This window comes from Capsicum annuum, chromosome 6, assembly GCF_002878395.1.
Source record: "Capsicum annuum cultivar UCD-10X-F1 chromosome 6, UCD10Xv1.1, whole genome shotgun sequence".
NCBI lineage: Eukaryota > Viridiplantae > Streptophyta > Magnoliopsida > Solanales > Solanaceae > Capsicum > Capsicum annuum.
The window spans coordinates 99,356,726-99,375,870 of NC_061116.1; the positions used below are offsets into that span (position 1 = coordinate 99,356,726).

At 38.9% G+C, this 19,145-nt stretch overlaps 1 protein-coding gene across 1 annotated transcript; it reads left to right on the plus strand.

Annotated features, from left to right (window-relative positions):
- Positions 1-1,034: 1,034 nt before the first annotated feature.
- LOC107874216 lies at positions 1,035-3,059 on the plus strand. The gene is made up of 2 exons (XM_047414404.1): positions 1,035-1,513; positions 3,056-3,059. The coding sequence occupies exons 1-2, from the start codon at positions 1,035-1,037 to the stop codon at positions 3,057-3,059; spliced, it is 483 nt and encodes a 160-aa protein (XP_047270360.1).
- The last annotated feature ends 16,086 nt before the right edge of the window (positions 3,060-19,145 follow it).

A 19,145-nucleotide genomic window follows, 5' to 3' on the forward strand; every position in this document is an offset into this window, starting at 1 on the left:
CAGTAGTCTATGCTTTTGAGAAGTTCTGTGCTTACTTGTTGGGAACCAAGGTGGTGGGTTATACAGACCATTTTGCTTTGAGATATTTGATGGAAAAGAAGGATATTAAATCAATATTAATCAAATGGGTGTTGCTTCTACTAGAGTTTGACTTCGAGGTCAAAGACAGGAAAGGATATGAAAATGAGGATGCAGACCATCTACCCAGACTTGAGGGAGATCAGGAAATCACTGATAAATATGAAATTGATGACGCATTTCCTGATGATCATATCCTTCCTGATAAGATTAAAAGAGTACCTTAGTATGCAGACTTTGCCGACTATGTGGTAAGCAATCTTATTCGTAATGATTTTTCCTTTCATCAGAAAAGAAAATTCCTCCATGCTACCAAAACTTACTAATGGGATGAGCCATATCTATTCAAGCGGTGTGCTGATAATATTATCAGAAGATGTGTCCCAAAAGTTGATATGTCTAACATTTTGGAAGCTTGCCATGCTTCACCAGTCGGGGGTCAACATGCAGGTTATCGTACCGCAGGTAAAGTGCTATAGAGCGGCTATTATTAGCCAACCTTATTCAGGTATGCATATAAACTTGTGAAGAGATGTGACCAGTGCCAGAGTCAAGTCTCAATTTCAAAGCACCATAAAATGCCCATGATAATAATACTAGAGGCTAAATTGTTTGACGTCTGGGGTATTGCTTTCATGGGACCCTTCTTTAGTTCCTATGGGTTGAATTATATCTTGGTTTATGTAGATTATGTATCCAAATGGGTATATATTGTTTCTCTAGCCGACAATGAAGGTAAGAGAGTGGTTGATTTTCACAAAAAGAATATTTTGTATCGCTTTGGAGTACCACATACAATCATAAGTGATGGAGAATCTCACTTTTGCAACAAAGTGTTTTGGGCTGAATTGGCAAAATATGAGGTGAAATAGCATAAAGTAGCAACTCCATACCACCCACAGACCAGTAGGAAAGTGGAGATTTCAAATTGGGAGATAAAGGTCATCCTAGATAAAATGGTGAACACAAGAGGGCAAGATTGGTCTCAAAAGCTCAACGATGCCTTGTGGGCGTATCGAACTACTTTCAAGACACCCATTTACATGTCACTATACAATTTAGTCTATGGGACGGCATGCAACTTGCCGATTGAGTTGGAACACAAGGCATTATGGGCACTCAAGAGGCTGAATCTGAATTGGAATGAGGTAGTAGAGCTACTACTGGGGAAGCTGAATGAGATGGATGAATTTTGTCTCAAGGATTATGAAATAGCATACCCATACAAGGAAAATATGATGAGATACCACAATCAGAGGATTGAAAATAGAGACTTTCAGAAAGGCGATTGGGTGCTCCTCTTTAACTCCAGAATGAAACTCTTGCCAGGTAAACTTAATTCAAAGTGCTCTGGTCCATTCAGAGTTAACCAAGTCTACCCTTCAAAATTAGTCCAACTCAAAAATGAAGATGAGAGTGTCTTCAAGGTCAACGGGTAATGAGTCAAGTTATATATTGGTCTAATAGAGTCAGTTAAGTGCTTTGTGTAGTCTATCTCGATAAAGTTTGAGTAATTGAGATTACTGAGTCGTGTCGCGACATTAAATAAGGCGCTAATGGAAGGTAACCCATAATATGTTATTTTAAACATAGTTAAAGTTAATAGATTGTTTTATTTCAATTTTATATGTTTGTGTAAGTGTGCAGGAAGAAGGATGCAGGATAACAAAAGCTGAATAAGTTTAGAAAGGCTGATGGGAATGTTGACAGGTCGTCAGAGGCCTGACGAACCGTCACTAGAGCCATCAAAAGAAATACAGAAACCTGAGTTACTAGAATGAGTTTGATGAATAACTTGATGGACCATCGTAGTCTTGACAGACCGTCACAGTCTTGATGGACTGTCAACATAACCGTCATCATAAAGAAGGAAAATCAGGTTACTGGATAGGTCTGATGGGAAATGTGATAGACTGTCACCTCTATGACAGACCGTCTCTTTTGCCCTCTCAACATGGCAGATTGATCAGGATTCTAATAAGTCTTGACGGTGAACTTATTGGACCATAAGGTACCTGAAGGACCCTCCGTGTGTCCATCAAATTAACCCTAATTTTTAGAGGATTGGGTCAGTTCAATTTAAAGATGAATAAGTTATTCTTATTCGACAAACCGTCTTTAAATTGATAAAAGAAAGCAGTTACCTACATTTCCACCCTTTCAAATCCTAAAATTGTTTAAATTCTTCTACCTTCAAAGTGTCAAGGGTCATTCATCTCCTCTTAGGACTCTCCTTTTTCTGCATTCTCTTCTATTTAAACAACTCTCACATTCTCTTATTCTCATCCCAAAACAAGTTAAGTCTCCCACTAATGAAATAATTTAATAGAAGTAGTATTTGTGAAAGTCTGCAAGTTTGGAGTAGTGAAAAATACTGCAAAATCAAGGTATGATCGCAACTTTTCTCTTCTTTTCAGAATAATGAATGTGATGTGTATAAGTTTGATAATGTTTGAAAGGAACTTCATCTTGTTTTCTTTTGCATTGTTGTGCTTTTGACTAGGTTGAACTCTTGTAAATGTTGTTTTGGGTGAAGTCTGAGTAACCCATGTACCAAAAATGGCGAAACTCATGTTTTAATGTTGAATTAAAGCCATTGTTATGCACATAATTAAGTAATGTACTCCAGATATTCGACAAATTGCCAAAGTGAAACCTAATGTTGAAAAGTCAAAGTGACGGCCAACTTAATGGACCGTCGGACACCCGACGGACCATCACTTTGATCGTCGGAAAGTTTCTAAAAAATTGGTTGTTGGTTTAGCCGTGATGGAAAACCTTAAAGACCATCAGACCCCTTACAACCCATCAACCTGGCTGTCGTAAGGCTATGTGATAACCACTTAACTGGTTAAGACTTGACGGTCAGGGCGACAGACCATCACAGCCCCATTGGACCATTAACCCACCCGTCAAGTCAAGTTTTACATCAATTCTTTCTGATTCTGATCTAACTGTCTCTTGATTCCTTGTTCAGGTAAATGGCACACAAACTATCCATAAGAAGAGGTGGTTGTAGGAATCAACATGGAAGGGATAGAAATGAGTCATCATTAAGTAAAGAAGCTCTAGCTTTCTACACTCGGCAAAGGCACAAGATGAATTAGGCAGTTTCCCAGTCTGAAGAGGAGAGTGAGAGCAATAGCAGTAGCATGAGTTCGAGCCCCAATGAGGAAGGGGTTAACACATCAAACCCCGACCAAGTTAAGGCATTAAAAATTGAGGATGCCAATATAGTTAAAAGTAAATACTCTCAAATACGGGAAGAAATTAGGTGGAAGATTAAATGGGCACAGGATAAATATCTTGACGGGCTTGAACCAACAGCAACTGAGCCAATAAATAGGCCAATCTTCGAGGAGCACCAAATTATAATGACTGAACTGCATGACTACCCAGAGCTAGAGCGGCGATTTAATAAATATGTGTCATTTTGGATGAGGAAACCTCTCAGGGCATACCAACCAAATCTTATGTGGGAGTTTTTTGCCAAATATATGGCAATAGCAGAAAAAGACTGTTCCAAGGGCTTAAAAATTTCAGACTTGCCCAATAGGGAGTCAGTTCTAGTAAGAGGGGTCACCACTGATATATCTGCCTGCACGCTGAACAGGATGATATTTGGACCTAACTATGAAACACCGACTGTTATGCCAGAACTTGAGCATCATCTAACTATGGCCTCCTCCCAAAGGCCTTGTCTATCTAGCTCCTCACTGATGATGGTAACCGACATGGGTGTTTTAATCCCAAAGAGTATATTATTAAGTTGTCCCTTAGCTTCTGAGATAAGTATTGGTGGGCTATTATTAGACTACGGTTGATGCTGACAAGGGGTGATGCTAACTTGGACAGTCGCAGATCAGTGTTGGTGGCTAGTCTGATTACCAGGCTGAAGATTGATTTTGGCAAAATTATTATTGATAAGTTGTTTGTTCGAGCACAAAAAGTTGTAAGTACTTTACTATTTTCGTGTTTAATCACAAAATTATACAGACAAGCCAATGTGACTTTGATTCGAGGGGTTGACAATGAGGTTCGATCAACTCACAGGCAGAATATTAAAAAAATAAAGGATGACTGAAATTATGAAATGTGAGTCAATAAGCCGTATTCTTATCAGATGCAGTCAACTCCAACCCCTGAGACTTCAGAGATTCCCACAGGTATGCTATTGCCTATCAATATATGTTCCACCCAATTATGTGTTGCCTATCACTTCTGTAGGATCATCATCTATGCCACCAATGGGTGGGACTTTAGACACTGCATCTGTCCCACCTCAATATTCTGAGTACAGGCTGACACAGGAGAATTTTGCAAAGTCTGTTAGAGCACAAAAAAAGTTTGAGAAATAGTTAAGCGCATGGACAAAATAATTCAAGACATTTGTTGATCACATCATTGATAAAGCCTTAAAGCCGTATTAGCATATTCAATCCAGAATGGATGACATGGAAGAGTGTATAAATAAGTGGCTGGACAAGCTATGATTGCCAGATTTTACAAAATTTGTGACAGAATTTAGGCAGGGGCAAGTTGCCATTGTTGAACGAAAAAGGTAGCCATTACAGCCTACTTTTGACCCTGCACTGATAACAACGATAAAAATAAGGCCTTTTTTATCTTATGGGAAGCCCGCTAAAGAAAAAGGCAAGCAAGTTGATGAAAGTTCTTATAGGAAATCTTTAAGAAGAAGAAGGATAGAAGATATGACACCTAAAGAAAGGTATGAGAGAGATTTAAGGAAAGCTGTGAAGAGATTAAAGAAAGATCAAGAGTTGAGGAAGAAGAAAGCTGCAGATTAAGCTGTAGGACCAGTTCTTCCCCAGCTAAGGGGCCAATTCCAGATCTGGTTCCTATTGAGATACCTCTGGGCTAGGAGGAAGCTAATTTGACCACCCCTACCACCATAAGGGTCAACGTTGTTGCACCTGAGGCCAAAGAAGCCTCATCTCTTTTGACTGACTCATTGTCCTGAGAGGTTTTACAAGTATTCCACTCCTTTATACTTCATGTTAATGCATTTAAGGACAAAGTATTTTGTTAAATGGTGTGGGGGAACTTGTTATGTGTAATATCATGTATTTTTCTTGTACTTGTTCTAATTATATGGAACTTGGTATAGCCTTGTCGTATAGGTAATAGATGAGATTTGTTATGCAAGTATTAATGGTGTAGATGGAATTATATATGATGCCTGTACATTTTAATATGATGCGACCAAGTTAATGTTGATACAACTATTTAAACTTGGGATCGTAGGTTAGTGTTTGAATCTATAATTTAAAGTGACCAAGTATATAAAAGTTTTAGGTTAGATCTAAGGGATTTAGAACTAAAAATAAAGTATTTTATTGAGGTTCTTGCTTGACTTAATTAAGCTAGTTAGTGAGTCACCTACTTGAGATAAATGGACCACGTTAATGGAACCAAGGTTATGGATCAGATTTGATCCTATGTTAAGGCACTCATTTGGGCCTAACTCAAGTAAAAGAAAAGGAAATGTATAAATGGCCCAAACACTTAAATCTGCCAAAGGCCTAAGTTAATTGAGCCCAAAATAAGAATTTAAGCAAGTAGGTGTATCACCTACTTTGAAATTTTGAGTAGCTTGAACCTTTAAGTAGGTGCATCACCTGCTTGGACTAATTTGTGGCTGAAAATGAGGTCAATAAGAGAAGTTCTAGAGTGCTCAATATAAGATCAATATAGTTGGTCATTTTACTCTTTTTAAACACAATATTCACCCTTTTCAATTTTAGTTTTCTCCCTTTCTTAACAAGGATAAGAACATCAACCCTAAAATTCCTTCTAGGGTTATTGAAGAAACCTTTATCTTTGCAAGCTAAGGTAAGTGAAAACATTTATGGTTTAGCTTAATTATCTCATGGAATATTAGGAAAACATGCTATAGGTGCCTAATTATAAATACATGGTAGACTATAGAACAAGTTACTTGCTTACTTTTCCCTTGTTATTAAGATCTCTCTTTTCTTCTTTGGTTTAAAGTATGAAGGAAAGTGAAAGTTGAAGTTCTTGAGGAGTTAAATTTAAAGGATAAGTTGCAGAATTAGGGTAAGGTGACTGCACCATTTTGTTCTCCTTATATGTGAATTTGAGAGAGAATTGTGGATGTGTTGTTATTGAGAACTCAAGAGATGATGAGTTCAATAATTGATTTCTACAAAAAAGGGATTTGGGACTGTTACTATTTGGTATGTATATGTTATGGGCTGCTAGGTTGATGTTGGAGAAAGGTGTAATTAGTTTGTACTAAAATATAGAAGAAAGGTGTAGCGGTGAACCACTGAACTAATTATTGCATATATTTACTGCCCAATCTATTTTGTATATTGTTTAGAGGGTGTAATGAAGACAAGGTGTTTTTCGTGGAACTTATAAGAACATGTATGGTATTTGGGTGCAATTGGAGGAGAAAGGGTTAAAATAACATCCTTGATTGATAGATTAAGGGCTTACTGCCCGGTTACTATTTTGGTGAAGTTTGTATCCCAAATATATTGGTTTGTTACTAATATTAGTTTACCATATATTCTATTATAGATAAGTAATCCAAAAGGCGGGAAGTCAAGTTGGGTTAGTATCAGAGTTGTACGACCAGGTATGTAAGGCATACTTTATTTTGCACTCTTTGGTATGAAATTGGACACTTGTTCCATCAAGTAAGTTTCCAAGGTTATTCTATAACTAGTGATACATAATAGCAGCATATTATATCCCACTTAGCCAATGACTTTGTTCCCACTCTCTAACGTGTTAAAACACCTCAATACATGCTTATTATTAAGCCTGTACGTCTATTTTCACTTGAAGATTTTAGGGGTTCTCCGTTTACTCAAATAAGACCCATGTGTTGTTTTTATCTCCTAAACACTTCATTTGTCGTCCAACAGCTCCCTACCTTATTTTTGTTGCATTAGGTGCCCATTTACATGTCTCTTATTGGTAGATTATTGTTTTAAGGTACCATAATGTTATGACCACCAAAGTAACAATCACAAAGGCTAAATAAACTAAGTAACGCAAATTTGTAAATCAAGTGGCAGCTCAAGGGCATAAGCCTAGCATTTGCCAATATCAATACCTTTATATATAGTGGTAGCTTAGGGGCAAAATACTAGCATGGGTCGATCCCAATGTTCATATATGGGTGGCAACTCAGGGGCGTAAGCGTAGCATGGGCCAATCTCGATTTGTCTATTTACCACTGGTCAGCTGGTCATTTACATTATATGGCTTACAAAGATTATCAAGTAATAAAGGTAAAAATGAAGAAAAAAATATAATGTACGTAGTCCTACAAGTATATATAAAGGTGGTCTACTAGTACTACTTATACACTCATATCTGATTTCTACTAAGCTCTTGTATCATGTGTTATTACCTTTAGCCTTACATATTCAGTACATATTTTTGTATAATGTCCCTTATGGGGGATGTGTATTTCATTCTACAGGCGTAGGTACTTCAGCTAATACACCTCGCTAGTAGGAGCACGGGCTATTCAGTGACTATTGGTGCGCTCTAGGTTGATTCGAGGTTTTCCGAGTCTGTTCCATATAGTTTGGTATTATGCAGTATTCAATAGTAGGGCAGGGGTTTGTCCCGACCCAAACTAAGTCTATGTATCTTGTAGAGGCTTTGTAGGCTAATGTAAAGTTAAAAATGGTAGTGTCTTTTCTTTTAGATGTTGTGGGCCCAACGGCCAAGGTTTGTATATATAATTTTGTGTTTGCCTACGTAGTTATTCTCATTGATACATTATATCATATTTGTCAGAACCTTTGGTTGTCATAGTTTCATATATGAGAAGTACAAGGTTATGGATTGGTTCTCTCGGGCCTTCATGGCTACGGCCTGTCTGCCACAATGGGATTTGAGGCGTGACAAAAGTGGTATCAGAGAAGGTCGTCCTAGGGTGTCTACAAAGTTGTGTCTACGTAGAGTCTTGCTTATGGATATGTTTTTCACCATATCTACAGACAAGAGGCTATGGGTATTTAGGGGTTGTTTCTTTTTTACACATCTTAGATCGTTCAATAGAGCCCAAGTCATAGGTGAAGTCATATTTAACCACTAAATCTGTTTTTTTCTCTTATTATAGTAAAGATGCCGGTTACAAGAAGGGGTAAGAATACAGGTAAGCAAATAGATGTGGCTACTAGAGAAGGGACTAGCAAGTTACCACCTAGGCAAGTTAATCAAAGTGAGGCTTAACCTGAGTTTGTACCACAAACTTCTTCTACTACTCCATCTCCAAAAGAGCTAAGGAGGAGAAGAATCGTATCCTTATAACCACCTATTAATGTTACTGATCAAGATTTAAGAAATGCAGTGTAATAGTTGGCTCGTATAGTTACTGAACAAGCTCAAGGACAAACTATTTCAACCACAGGTTCTAGGGGTACAGATAGGGAAGCTAGCCTACGTTCATAGGATTTCCTTAAGCTAGATCCTCCCACATTCACCGGATCAGATATTAAAGAAGACCCACAAGACTTTATTGATCAAATCCAAAGGGCTCTAGATGTCATGCATGTATCGGGTAATGAGACAATAGAGCTAGCAACATATAGATTCAAAGGAGAGGCTATATTTTGGTATGAAGACTAGAAATGATCTAGGGGTATCGATATATCTTTGACTACTTGGAGAGAGTTCAAAGAGGTATTTCTCGATCATTACCTTCCGTTTGAGATCTGAAAGGCTCATGCAGATCAGTTCCTGAATATTTGCCAAGGAAATATGAGCGTGAAGGAGTACAACCTCCGATTTAACTCTTTGGCTAGGTATACCCCTAATGTAGTAGCTACTATGGATAATAGAGTTCATCGATATATGGATAGATTTTATCCATGTCTAGTTAGAGATTGTAATATAACTACTTTGAACAAAGACATGGACATAGAAAGGATACTGATATGCCCAAATTACAACTCTTGTTAGAAAGTGCAAGCGGTCGCTGTCAAATATAGAACCCAACTGGGTTGGGTGTCGAATCCCATAGGGAATACTATGATCACTAAGTATTGCAATTATTATTAGACTGTTGGTCGAAGGTTCCAAGATAAGAGGGGTTTTGGTTTAGGTGCATAATAATATTATCAGTGTAACGATGAGATGATATGTGTAATAATATTTGATCACAGAGAATGACAAGTTAGGGTTATGTCCACCTTGTAGCTTCTACTTCTCTATTAACTATGATTAATACGGATTTTATACATGCATCCACTTATAGAGAGACGTATTCTAATTCTAAATCCAAGTGTTTTTCAACCATTAAGGATTTATTCACCTTAGTTCTTTCGAATCCAAAGTGTGTAACAAATTGTACGAACTCTCCAAGAAGTTAATCCTGCTAGGGCATTAACGTGTAAAATAGAGGTTGGAAACCCTATTTTCTTGTCACACTCTCTTTTCCAAACAGTAACTTTTCTATCGAACAAGTTATTGCTATAATGGTGCATTCCCTATGTTTGCAACTATGTGAATTCAATCAGAATGAAGAGAGTAATGATATAAGTGGATTAACACATCATAAATTCAAAAACCCATAGCAATAGAGAGTATACTACAAGGTTTCCATAACCCTAACAAATAAACTTAGCTACTCATGAATAAAACAGAAATCAACATAGAAATATTCATCATACCAAAACTTAGAACGATCTTGGTGATGAAGATGACTAGAGAAATTAAGGGAGAAACACGTTTCTCTCTCTCTGTCCTCAAGCTAAGCCGCTTTCTCTTCTTTTCAAAATAATACAGAATGTGAATAATCCCTAAAAATTCAGCAATAATGCTTTTAATAACATCCTTCTCTAATAAATTGCTACTGCATCCTTAACTATTTAAAAATATTGAGTTTGCCCGGGAAAATACATCACATTCAGTCCAAAAGCTACTTTCCTTTTTATGTGAAGTTTTCCTTTGCTGTCCACAGGTCCCCAAAGTGCTGAAATCTTCCTCATTAGTACCTGAAAAGCATGCTAATCACATAGGTCAGCTCACTTAACTAAAAATAGACTAAAAGTGCAAGAATTATGTATTTTATTCTCAAAACTTAGCTAAAACATGGGTAAGTTATGGTGCTTAGACGTATAAATACGCCCAACATCACCACCCCACACTTAAAAGCTTTGTTTGTCCTTGAACAAAATAGTACATCCGTGCGAATACCTAACTAAACTTCACAAGATCAACACAAAATTTTCAACAAGACATACACGACAATTATTAACAAAGAGTAGATTTCTTGATCATTACTAGAAACAACTCACCCTCCAACATAGACTCATTAAGTTGGTTAATTCGTATACACAAGTTAAGCCAAAAAAAAAATCATATAAAACTACCCAACAATCATCAACCATGTGTGCTCACACAAAATGTTACCCATAATCACTCATAGTTTTGCATTTCTCAGAAATATGGGTATAAGAACTTGCTTGCTCTCACTCTCACAAAGAATTCTTAGATTACAACTGATGACCATATGCTTGCCCTTAGTGTAATGCTCCACTAATATCAGAATGCTAAGGTTAGGATCAAATAGGTCTTTACGGGTTGTAAAGTAGGCTAAAGGGACGGGTAGGACTATTTTGGCCAGAAATGGTGACTATGCTCCCTAAGTGCTTTAATACACTACATTATGCCATTTACACTAACTTTTAACAACCACTCTACCTTCCTTTCATCTACCAACCACTCTACCTTTCTTCACCCATTTTGTTACTCAATTAAAAACACTATGATGCGAATATACAACTCTTTTTTTTTTCTTTTCTTTTTTTTTTCTTTTAATTTTTTTTTATTAAGCATCCCTATGATAGCCATCCTCGATCACAATATTTTCATGTACCAATAACTAAACTTTGGGGCATCACTTTCACCACTTTCCTCTTATTTTGCCACACTCTTTACTCAACTTGATTCTACAATTTAAAGTGCTTAGGAGCTTTTGGATCAAATTATAGTCTTTTAAAAAAAAATGGATTAGGCTACATATGGGGTTGCCAAAGAAAATAGCTAAAGGCTCAATGGGTGTTCACTAGGACAATGTACAAAGGTAGGTAAAAAGAAGATAAAAAAATCAGGGCTGCCAAAGAAATGCCTAAATTATCTCCTAAACTCACAATCTTTATTTCGCTTCACACACACACTAGGCAAGTTCTAGCATCAGCCGCAACAAAGAATATACAATAACCTTACACACACATGGCACATGGTCAACTTAATTGGGAGCATTATAGATTCTTGACCCAACAGATAAATGAATTAAACCACAAACAATTATCACATACCGAGTTACAACTTAGAGCATAAATGTTTCAATAGTAGTGATTCAGCACAAACTCCTGTTATAATGCCATGCCATCTATAAGAACAATTTTATGCAAAATCTGACTAATTACAACTAACTAACTATGACTAAATCAAAACGACTATAGAATAAATGCGGGCAAGCAGTACGCAGTGCAACACCCCACACTAAGAAGGAACACACTGCCCTCAGTGTAAATAAATAAGCAAAAACCTAGTTAGTCAGACTCCTCCTCTACATCCGGGGTCATACCCCCTGCGTCAGGATCATCATCAGAGTCTTCATCATCAGATTGTCCTCCACATCAGAGTCTAGCAGATGGTGATTATCGTCTGTCGGCACATCATCATCTAGAGGTTCTTCAAAATTTACCCCCACTCCACACATGGCCCGAGCATGCTTATTAAGCGGGTAGTCATAGTCCAATTGTCGAAGATCTGCATCAGTCGGCACATGACACCCATTCATTATAGTAAACCTAGTCATGTCATACAGATGGTGAAAAAAACTCTCATCTCGAGCATGTCTCTCAGCAGTGGTAAGGTTGATGCCTTGACCAGTTTCTGTATCTTTGATTTTCGTGAGATCTATCTTCTTCGGGTTATGTGGCAACTTATGGTCTGCTGGATCCTCCTCAATGTGCTCTTTTCTTAAAATTGCAGTCAAAAAGTTGCCGAAGCTGAAGTGAGACCTTTTGTGCACCCTTGCTTTTCGCATCGACGTATGTATAACTGCACCAATATTGATGGGAACATTCATCATTAGAGCATATACCAAGCAGACTCAATCACGCATGACCTTAGTGTATTGTGTCCCAGGAATCAAGCAGGAATTGACTATTCTTAACCATATGCGAGCTTCTCTGTTCAAACAATCATATGGGTAAGTATTGTGACGGCCATTATCTTTGTGACGAGTCCACTGGGTCATGGACCTTGATCCACATAACGTATGTCTGATGGCTCTGTAGGGAGGTCTGTTGTAGAGCTCCTTGAGTGGTGATTGATCCATACTTGGAGTACGCAAGAAAGAGTTGAAGAAATCAACGTTCAATTGCAAGACTCGCCCCTGAATCTTTACTTCATTTCCCGTAGTACTTGGGGACCAGTTGGTATAAAACTCTCGAGTCAAATTAAGATTACATTCGCCCATGTCTCGAAAGATAAAGTCAAGATTTAGTGCCATAATCTTTGCCAAAATGCGAGGGCAGTTCTTTGATAAACTTTCTTTCTGTATCAACTCCACATGGACATATTTCTTCACTTTATTTTTTCTATACCATTCCTTCCCTACCTCCTCTAGAACCCACTTGATCCCAAAAGTGCATCGAGGCACTTGAAGAGAGGAGGAATCAACCTGGTCCTTTCTTGACCTTTTTTGACTTTTTTGTGAGGTGGATGCTTTCTCTTTTCCCTGTCGTCCTTTCGGATCCATGTTACCTGAGATCATAATAGGGTCATGTTAGTCTCATTTCGTCAAATTCACTATAATCGAAAAAGAAAATAGTGATGGCACCACCCCACACTTAATTTGTTTGCACAAACTAATTGAGTGAGTGATGTCGATTACTCAGTCTTCATCGACATACATTTAGGTGGTATGTGCCAACAACATTATTAGAGCAGTCAAACTTTCAACCCTTCACTTTACATAACAATTTCTCAGTTTGATATAGAGAAACAGCACACAATGGTCGTGTAATCTTGACTATCATTTCCAACTTTATTTCATTGGAGCAATGCAATCTTTGAGCAAGACTACCACATAGAAATCTTATCATGCTATAGCATAGCAACAATTACACAATCTTATGCTTTTGGTTAACCATGACCATTACATCAATGAACGAGTCACTCACATAGTCAAGCTTACAACTCCCAAAATTATGCATTAACGTCAAAATTTCAACTCCATAATAATAAAAATTATGACAGTGAATAGCAATCAATACATGCCGGAGTAAAATCAAGAATACCCACAAGAATCCTTTCACTCAATGAGATGTATTTTTCAAAAATCATAACAAACTAACCATACTCTTATCACCAAGCACTACTACAAAATCTAGTTAACCATTATAAGCATAGCACTAAAACAACTACGGAACATGAAAGAACAACTTACTTGGTGATTAATTCGTGATGAATCGGGAAGGTGATCCTGCAGGATTAGATGATAAAAGAGAAAAGCTTGGAGAGGGAAATGTTGGGCGGCGCTTAGGTTTAAGAAAACTTTAGTGGGGTTTAAAGGTAGAGGATATATTTAAAAGATGAGGCATGGGTCGGGTTGGTCCATTCACACTCGGGTTAGTAGGCAAAATTCACGTTGATAGGAGGCGCCTATAGCATCTCCTAAGCATAAGTAGGCGGCGCCTAACCTATTGCCTATGTTGGCATAGGCGGCGCCTAGCCTATCGCCTATGTTGGCATAGGCGGCGCCTAGCCTATCGCCTATGTGAGGCAGTGAGCATAGGCGATGGCATAGGAGGCGCCTAGCCTATTGCCCATGTTGGCATAGGCGGCGCCTAGCCTATTGCCTATGTTGGCATAGGCGACACCTATCCTATCGCCTATGTGAGGCAGTGAGCATAGGCGGCGCCTAGCCTATTGCCTATGTGAGGCAGTGAGCATAGGCGATGGCATAGGCGGTGCCTAGCTTATCGCCCATGTTGGCATAGGCGGCGCCTAGCCTATCGCCTATGTTCTATCTTTCCTAGACTTACCACCATTGACATGGCTCACTTTCAAATCAAAATTTGGGGCTAATTTCCTACTTTGTACTTCATGCACCTACACTTAATCAAAAACAACAAAAATGATTAGAAGGATGGGTTGCCTCCCACCAAGCGCCTTAGTTTTGGTCGTGGCTCGACTCTTCTTTTTGAATTTTTATTTATCAAAAACAAACTCCTAGTAAAACAAAAATGGTTAAAATAATGGGTTGCCTCCCATGTAGCACTTGATTTATTGTCGCGACATGACATAGTTATCTCGATTACTCAGACTTCATCAAGATATATGGTGGCTATACATTTTATCAAGTCGGTTGGACCGATATATAGCTTCACTCTTTGGCCATTCTACTTAAAGAACTACCATAATTGTTTTCTAACTCCACTACTCCAGATGAGTAAACTTGGCTGATTCTGAATGGACCAGACTATTTAGACTTCAACTTACCTGGAAACAGCTTCAGTCTGGAGTTGAAAAGGAGTACCAAATCACCTTTCTAAAAGTTTTGGTGGATAATCCTCCAATCATGGTACTTTTTCATCCTTTCTTTGTAAAGATCTGCTCTTTCATATGCTTTTAGACAGAATTCATCCATCTCGTTCAGCTATCCCAATCTCATATTTATAGCATCATCCCAATTCAGGTTAAGCTGCTTCAGTGCCCACATTGCTTTATGTTCTAGCTCAATTGGCAAGTGACAAGCCTTTCCATAAACTAGTTGGTATGGTGACATGCCAATTGGTGTCTTAAACACGGTCCTATATGCCCATAAGGCATCGTCCAGCTTCATGGACCAATCTTTCCTGCTGGCATTCACAGTCTTAGCAAGGATCAGCTTGATTTCCCAGTTTGAAACCTCCACCTGCCCGCTAGTTTGTGGATGGTACGGTGTAGCTACCTTATGTTGCTTAACCCCATACTTTGACAATACGGCCCTGAATAGCTTATTGCAGAAATGTGATCCTCCATCACTTATGATGGTACAAGGTACCCCAAAACGAGAGAAGATATTTCTTTTTAAGAACGCCACAACACTCTTACCTTCATTATCAGCTAGAGCGACTGCTTCGACCCATTTGGATACGTAATCCACAGCAACTAAGATATATTTCATCCCCAATGAGCTCAAAAATGGACCCATGAAGTCAATACCCCAGACATCGAATAACTCTACTTCAAGCATTTTGGACATGGGCATCTCATGATGCTTTGAGATAGAACCTTGCCGCTGACACTGATCATATCTTCTTACAAAATCGTAGGCATCCTTGAATAATGAAGGCTAATAGTAGCCACTTTGCAGTACTTTCTTGGCCGTCCGTTAACCTGCATGGTGACCTCCAACATGGGAAGCATGGCTTGCTTCCAGTATGCTAGGCACCTCTATATCTGGGATGCACCGCCTAATAATACCATCAGCACATCGTCAAAAAAGATAAGGCTCATCCCAGAAGTAATGTTTCATATCATGCATGAACTTTTTCTTTTGATGAAAGGAGAGATTCTCAGGAATCACTTCGCTTACCATGTAGTTAGCAAAATCTACATACCACGGCAAGTTTTCCACCCTAGTTGCTAGAATCTCTTCTTCGGGGAATGCATCATCAATATCAAGGTCGGTCTGCACTGTGTGCTCACTCTCAAGTCTAGATAGATGATCAGCTACTTGGTTTTCACAACCTTTTCTATCCTTTACCTCGAAATCAAATTCTTGAAGCAGTAGTACCCACCTAATTAGCCTTGGCTTAGCATCCTTGTTTGCCATTAGATATCTTAGAGCCGCATGATCTGTATGGACTACCTTGGTTCCCAACAAGTAAGCACGAAACTTTGTGAAATCATAAACAACCGCAAGAAGCTCTTATTCAGTGACGGTATAGTTCTTCTGTGCTCCATTCAAGGCCTTGCTCGCATAGTAGATTGGATGAAATAGCTTTTCTCTTTTCTGATCAAGGACAGCACCCAAGGCTACACCACTTGCATCATACATAATTTCAAAAGGTAGAGACCAATCGGGTGCTACAATAATAGGGGCTTCAACTAGCTTTCCTTTGAGGCATTCAAATGCCTTCAAGCAATCTGCACCAAAGTGAAACTTTGCTTCCTTCTCCAAAAGTTTGCATAATGGGTTTGCAATCTTGGAGAAGTCTTTAATAAACCTCTGATAAAAACCAGCATGACCGAGAAAACTACGGACCCCCTTCACAGAAATTGGAGGTGGTAGTCTCTCGATAACTTCAATCTTGGATTGATCAACTTCAATTCCCTTTTCATAGACCTTATGCCCGAGAATAATGCCTTTCTTGACCATAAAATGGCACTTCTCCCAATTTAGCACCAGATTGAATTCCACACATCGCTGTAAAGCCATACTTAGATTTGCCAAGCATGACTCAAATGAACCACCTACAACCAAAAAGTCATCCATAAACACCTCCAAGGTGTCTTCAACCATATCAGAGAAAATGGACATCATACATCGCTGAAAAGTGGCAGATGCATTACATAGCCCAAATGGCATTCGTTTGAATGCAAAAGTACCATATGGGCATGTAAAAGTGCTCTTCTCCTGATCTTCAGGAGCAATGTAAATCTGATTATATCCAGAATAACCATCCAAGAAATAGAACCATCCCTTTCCTTCCAATCGATCAAGCATTTGATCCATGAATGGCATTGGGAAGTGGTCCTTTAACGTCCATGAATTTAGCTTTCGGCAATCCATGCACACCCTCCACCCTGTGATAGGCCTGAGTGGAATGAGCTCATTTTTCTCGTTTGTTACTACTGTCATACCCCCTTTCTTAGGCACACATTGTACAGGACTCACCCATTTACTGTCTGAGATTGGATACACCACCCCTGCATCTAACCACTTTATGATTTCTTTCTTCACCATCTCTTGCATAGGTGGATTCAGATGACGCTGATGCTCAATAGTAGGTACGCAATCTTTCTCGAGCTGAATCTTGTGCATACATATGCCAGGAGGGATACCAATTATATCAGCAATAGTCCAACCAATAGCTCTCTTGTACCTCTTCAAAATAGAGATGAGAGACTCTACCTGTTGTTCACCTAAATCAGCAACAATAATAACCGGCAGTGTATTTCCACTACCCAAGAACACATACCTTAGATGACTGGGTAGCTCTTTCAATTATAGAACCGATGGTTCTTCAATGGATGGCTTCGCCGGTGGTGAAGGTCGATTCTTAAGGTCAAGCTCCAGCTTCTTGGGGGCATAAGAATATGACCCCATTCCTGTCAAAGCACAGATAGTTTCTTCGTACTCTTTAATATCCTCACGATCAAAGTTCAAAAACACAGCAGCCAATGGCTCAATAGTAAGCTGCTTCTCTAAAGATAATTCCTTTTCATCCTTATAATAAACATCAGCTATAGAGAACACATTCATATCCTTGGGCTGCTTCATTGATTTGCATACATCAAAATGTACCACTTCATCATTCATCCAAAATAAAAGCTCATTTGCTCGCAAATTAATAAGCACACTTCCTGTTGTGAGGAAAGGTCGACCCAAGATTATGGGCACCTCAAAATCCACCTCGCAATCCAAAATAACAAAGTCTGCAAGAAAAATAAAGGTAGAAACCTTCACTAATACATCATACAAGATACCAACAGGTCGTTTTACCGACCTATCTTCCATTACAAGCCGCATGTTAGTTGGTGTAGGATCGCCCAACCCCAACTGTCTATAGATGGCTAGTAGCATCAAATTAATTCTAGCCCCTAAATCACATAAAGCCTTAGCAAAGTCTAAAGATCCAACCGTGCAAGGAATAGTGAAAGTACCCGGATCTGCCTTCTTTTGTACCAGAGACCTCGTGGTAATTGCACTGCAATGATGAAAATTATTTGCCAGTTCATAGCTCGCTACCCTTTTCTTTGTCAAAAGGTCCTTCATGAATTTGGCGTATCCTGGCATCTGCTCCAGTGCCTCCACCAAAGGCACATTTATAGTCAGCTGCTTCAGCATGGTCATGAATTTACTGAACCTGGTGTCATCAGCCTTCTTCTTCAGTCTCTGAGGAAAAGGTGGTGGTGGATTTGGAAGAGCTTTCTCCACCACTTCCTTTTTATTGTGCTTCCCATTATCAATCTTTTCAGACTGCTCACATCTAGGTGTAGTATCATGAACGTTCTCATCCTGATCTTCAACTTCTATAGAATCACCACAATCTGCTTCAATAACATTCTCCTCTATACTATCAACCACGGGCTTATCCTTGGATGGATTTTCCAACACTTTACCACTCCTGGTTGTAATAGCCAAACACAATCCATCTTTCCTTGGATTTTGGACAGTGTCACTCAGTAAAGTGCCAGCTTTTCTTTGATTGAATGCCGCTGATAGTTGACTCATTTATTGTTCCAGCTATTTTATTGAAGTGGAATGCGAGTCAACCAATTGATTTATTGAGGAAAAATCATTTTTTACCTCAGTTACTCCCGTGTTGGTTGCCTCCACTTCTTTCAACAGCTTAGCCATCATGTCCTCCATGGACATCTTCCCAGAGCTAGGTGCAGCAGCTTCACGATTTCCAGAAGGGACATACAAACCACTCCTGTCATTCTTATTCTTCCAATTCCCTTGCTCTCGGTCCTTGTATCCGGATTTTTCATAATAGTTCAGACCTTGGTTTTCTTGGACATTACCTCAAAAACCCCCCTGATTATTCAAGTAATTTGCTTCCTTCTCAGAATCGGAGTCATCTCTTCCCTGTGATACAACAGCCTTGACCTTTTCTATCTTCCCTGATAATAAATGCTTGGTAAGAAGGTCCATCTACATTTTTATGTGAGCCATATCTTGGTCACATTCCTCTTCTCTTCGCCTCTGTTCGGCCATCATGCCACTAGATACAGTAGAGCTTGCTACCTCAGAATCCCTGGTATGTCAAGCTCTACTCTGCTTTGTCATACGATCCAGCATATCATATACCTCAATAAAAGTAAGG